A 4,620-nucleotide genomic window follows, 5' to 3' on the forward strand; every position below is an offset into this window, starting at 1 on the left:
GAAACTACAATGATTATGACAATCCTTAACAGTTGTGAGAATCACTAGTGCATGGAGAATATTTCTCCTTTGCTTATAGACATGAATATAAGAAGGAGAAAGAGACAGTGCATCTTAAATTCGATCCTGCTCTTTACTTCATCAGATAAATAGATCTTGACTAGTTTAAGATTTTAAAAATAACTTCAATCATCATAGTTTGTAGTGAAGCAATAAAATTCTCATTGGCTCTTTTCTGATGCTTTAAATTACTGCTAAAAGAGGTACTAGTGGCCATTTTGCATCACGTGATATCAATGGAATGCAATTGAACTTTGCAATTATTAATCAAAGGTCAACCGTGTCATACCTCCTCTGAGTATTGTCCATTTTTAAAGCTTAATAATGTTGTCATCTTCATATTTTTCATGCCAATGATTTTTCAAGAAATAGCTCCAAAAGCACCCTCAATTTTAATTAAATTTTCTGATACAAATTGATGTCCTTATGCTATGTAGAAAGTTTGAGTTGATTCCAACTTCAATTTTTTGAGTTACGGTCATTTTAAGAAGATGCCAAAATTCTGAAAAATACCCAAGGCTATAGCCCATGGTTTATTCCAAAAATTGGCTCCAAAATCACTCCAAATTTTTTATTAGATTTTCTAATACATATTGATGTCCTTATGCTGTGTAGAAAGTTTGAGCTGATTCTGACGTCAATTTTTTTAGTTATGGCCATTTTAAGAAAACACCAAAATTTTATAATAGCCCATGATTTTTCCAAAAAAATGGCTTCAAAATCACTCCTAACTTTTATTACATTTTTTGATATATTGAGTCCTTATGCACTTTGAACAGATTCTGACTACCACTAAATTTTATGAGTTATTTGCTAAAATGAGCAACTTTTTGGAAAAAGGCACAGATTATATAGCCCACGGTTTTTATGGTTTACCAATGAGACATTATGTTCCAATTAAAACTTCTAATGCTTCAAATGAGAGACTATTGAGTTATATTAATATGTTATTACAGGAGTGATTGGGTCCATTATTATGAGAACACTACTAGAGATTTACGTGTCTATTCTGCCTATCCATTGCTAGTCTATCCAACTCATTTTGCTGGTGATAAAGGATGGTACAGTGACACAGGTTAGCCATTACTAGTATATACTATGGTATAACCACAATAGTGGATATGATAAATTTTATTTTTATTTTTAGAGCCACCAATTGAGGTACTGCAGGAGATTTGTAAAAGAAAGTTAAAAGAAGAAGAGGAAGAAGCAGCAAAAGAGGAAAGAGAGAAAGAAAAGGAAAAGACAGAACTGTGATGAACTACAATTATTAGGTGAAATGTACATACATGTATTCAAATGGCATATTACTATTATTGTTAGTATTATTATTTTCAAAATTAACAAGTGCATGTAGATTATAATGTTTTAATATTATGGTCACAGCTAAATATGTGAAGACTCCACTTATACATCTGGTATATAATGTGAGATTGATCACATGATTGACTGTTCACAAAACTGTTACCTTGTCTTGTTACATAGACAAGGCAAAAATATAAGCAAATAGCAACCCATCTATATAATGTCTATTGAGATCATGGTGTACCTGAGCCTAAGCAGTCAAAGCAATGTACAAATCTACAACAGTAGATCTTGATGTACTAATCTATGGTTGTGTCTTTATTGTATAATTATTTATGCTAGCTAGTAAGTATGGCAGGTTCACTGTGAGAGATCATATTGCCTTGAGTTGACTTACCCCCAAATACTGATTGTTAATAATCTAGTATGCAATACAAGCTCAGATTGTGTGGAATATTTATGAGTTCTGTGATGTCCCTACATGTGTCTATTAGAACAAGAGGGAAGTGAGTACAAAAATTCAGTTCTCTGCATATTCTATATAATAATGTAATGATCTGTAATGATGTATTCTTTATTAGTTTGTGTTGATGTCATTCATGGTTGTTGTTGGTTTTTTGTTGTTTAAATATTTTAATTATGAGCAACTAGTAGATCCCACCTCTGATTGATTTTATCAGCAATCCAATTTAATTGTATGACTAAGCTTATTTATTGTGACGAAAAACAATGCAGAATGCTAATATAAAGCTATAGTTTTGATAGTATAGATTGGATTTACCATGGATTTCCTTACAATAACAAAGAAAAGGGGTGGACTGGATTATGGATGACAGGAAGTAACTTGAAAAGTTGACTTGATGTCTGTCATTTCTGAAGTGGACTAAATCAACTCATGGTACATAAAATTTTATTATAATAATAAATATTATTATTGATTGGACTATTACTTTTGATTTACAGGAAAAGGTAAATAGATCTAGTTCTAAAAGCATTATGAGTATTATATACATACTTGTTCATTTTTATTAATCTATGATACTAAAAACACAAACTCTTCTTTACAACACAATAGGAAGTAAGTACTAATCTGTTTTAATTTGAGATACTTGTTTACATGTGTATTTATTGTCCTTTCTATCTTTAATTTCCTTCGTTCATCTGTGATACACAAACTCTTCTTTACAACACAATAGCGAGTAAGTACTAATCTGTTTTCATTTGAGATACTTGTTTACATGTGTATTTATTATCCTTACTATCTTTAATTTCCTTCTTTCATCTGTGATACACAAACTCTTCTTTACAACACAATAGTTGGTAAGTACTAATCTATTTTAATTTGAGATGCTTGTTTACATGTGTATTTATGGTCATTTCTATCTTTAACTTTCTTTGTTCATCTGTGATACACAAACTCTTTTTTCAAATCACAAAAGGAAGTAAGTACTAATCTATTTTAATTTGAGATGCTTGTTTACATGTGTATTTATTGTCCTTTCTATCTTTAATGTCCTTCGTTCATCTTTGATACACAAACTCTTTTTTCAAAACACAATAGTGGGTAAGTACTAATCTATTTTAATTTGAGATGCTTGTTTACATGTGTATTTATTATCCTTTCTATCTTTAATTTCCTTCGTTCATCTGTGATACACAAACTCTGTTTTGCAACACAATAGGAAGTAAGTACTAATCTATTTTAATTTGAGATGCTTGTTTACATTTGTATTTATTGTCCTTTCTATCTTTAATTTCCTTTGTTCATCTGTGATACACAAACCCTTCCTTACAACACAAAAGCGAGTAAGTACTAATCTATTTGAAATGCATTTTAAATGTGTATCTATTGTCCTTTTTATCTTTAATTTCTTCGTTCATTTGTGATACACAAACTCTTCCTTGCAACACAATAGCAAGTAAGTACTAGTCTATTTTAATTTGAGATTCTTGTTTACATGTGTATCTATTGCCCTCTCGTTTTTTAATTTCAAAACTTTGATTTACAACAAAAAGGCAGTAAGTGCTAGTTTATTCACAATTTTGCCATTATTTTTTTAATTTTATTTTCTTGTCAAAAATTTTATTTGCAACATGACAGGAAGTAAGCATATAATGTGAAACAATTGTTATTACTTTGTCATGTGTTTTAGAAAGGTGAGTCTATTATTACTAAGCTAAGGGTCTAGCTGTTTTTATTCAAGATGCTGCATACAGAAGAGCTCTATCAGAAGGAGAGGTGGTGAATGTTGCTTATTCACGTGTTCTTTTTCTGGGTACAGCAGGTGTTGGGAAGAGTAGTTTCAAGAATTCTCTTATGAAGTTACCATGGGATCCTAAGGCTAACAGTACCATCATATCTGATGTCAGCTGTGTTCGTCCCTTTGCTAAGGGATTGCTTAGTGAGCAGTGGGAAGCAGTTACTCATGAAGCTGAAATTGAAGCAATGGTACACTTGTTCTCTTCTGTAAGGAAAGGTGAAAAGCATCGCTCAGTTCTCGTTGATCCTACTGATAATGTCATTACTCCATCAAGCTAGATTATGTCCTTAGGGAAATTAGCAACTTTTCAGTTTTGCCTACACTGGGTCAGTTGGAGCCTCATTTATTGATGCATTTCTGGGATTGTGGGGGTCAACCTGCTTTCCTTGAGATCCTACCAGTTTTTCTCACCTCTCGTACCACATTCCTCCTCCACTTTGATGCCTCTAAAGATCTCAACAGCAAATGGCAGTCAGTTCATCATATTGATGGTATTCGATATGATGGAGAAGAGGTCAATATGTCTACACTTACGTACATGCTCAATTGGATGGCCTGTGTTCACAGTCACCTGATAAAATATGGGGCAGATGGAAGTATTCCTGATTATCCTCGCATGTATTGCATTGGCACTCATGGAGACTTACTAATAGATAGAAAGAAGGAGCAAGTGAGGAGTGAGTTAATATCTCACTATAAAGATAAGGAATATGCCAAGTTAATATCTGATACCCTCATCATTGATAATACATCATCTGGTAAGGGTGAATCAGAAGATCCCAATATTGAGGTAGTGAGAAGTGTCATCATTGATATCACGAGAAATAAGCTAATATTAAAAACCCCAATCAGTTGGGTTCTATTTCGTAAAGTTCTTCAGGCCTTAAAAGAAAATATCGTCAGTATATCTCTTGCTATGGAGGTTGGCCGTGCTTGCAATATTCCTCCAGAAGATTTACCTCTTGTTCTCTTATTCTATCATGATTTGGGATCT

At 32.5% G+C, this 4,620-nt stretch overlaps 1 protein-coding gene and 1 long non-coding RNA gene across 2 annotated transcripts; both read left to right on the forward strand.

The window, feature by feature from the left end:
* The first annotated feature begins 861 nt into the window (after nt 1-861).
* On the forward strand, nt 862-1,254 carry LOC109590511 (uncharacterized). The gene is made up of 2 exons (XR_002189357.1): nt 862-1,135; nt 1,208-1,254. It is a non-coding gene; the product is annotated as an uncharacterized LOC109590511 (long non-coding RNA).
* Nucleotides 1,255-3,445: 2,191 nt separating this feature from the next.
* On the forward strand, nt 3,446-3,904 carry LOC109590510 (uncharacterized). Its single transcript, XM_020006411.1, has 2 exons — nt 3,446-3,469; nt 3,570-3,904. The coding sequence occupies exons 1-2, from the start codon at nt 3,460-3,462 to the stop codon at nt 3,902-3,904; spliced, it is 345 nt and encodes a 114-aa protein (XP_019861970.1). The 5' UTR covers nt 3,446-3,459.
* The last annotated feature ends 716 nt before the right edge of the window (nt 3,905-4,620 follow it).

This window comes from Amphimedon queenslandica, unplaced genomic scaffold (assembly GCF_000090795.2).
Source record: "Amphimedon queenslandica unplaced genomic scaffold, v1.1 AMPQUscaffold_9919_Cont17828, whole genome shotgun sequence".
Taxonomy (NCBI): Eukaryota; Metazoa; Porifera; class Demospongiae; order Haplosclerida; family Niphatidae; genus Amphimedon; species Amphimedon queenslandica.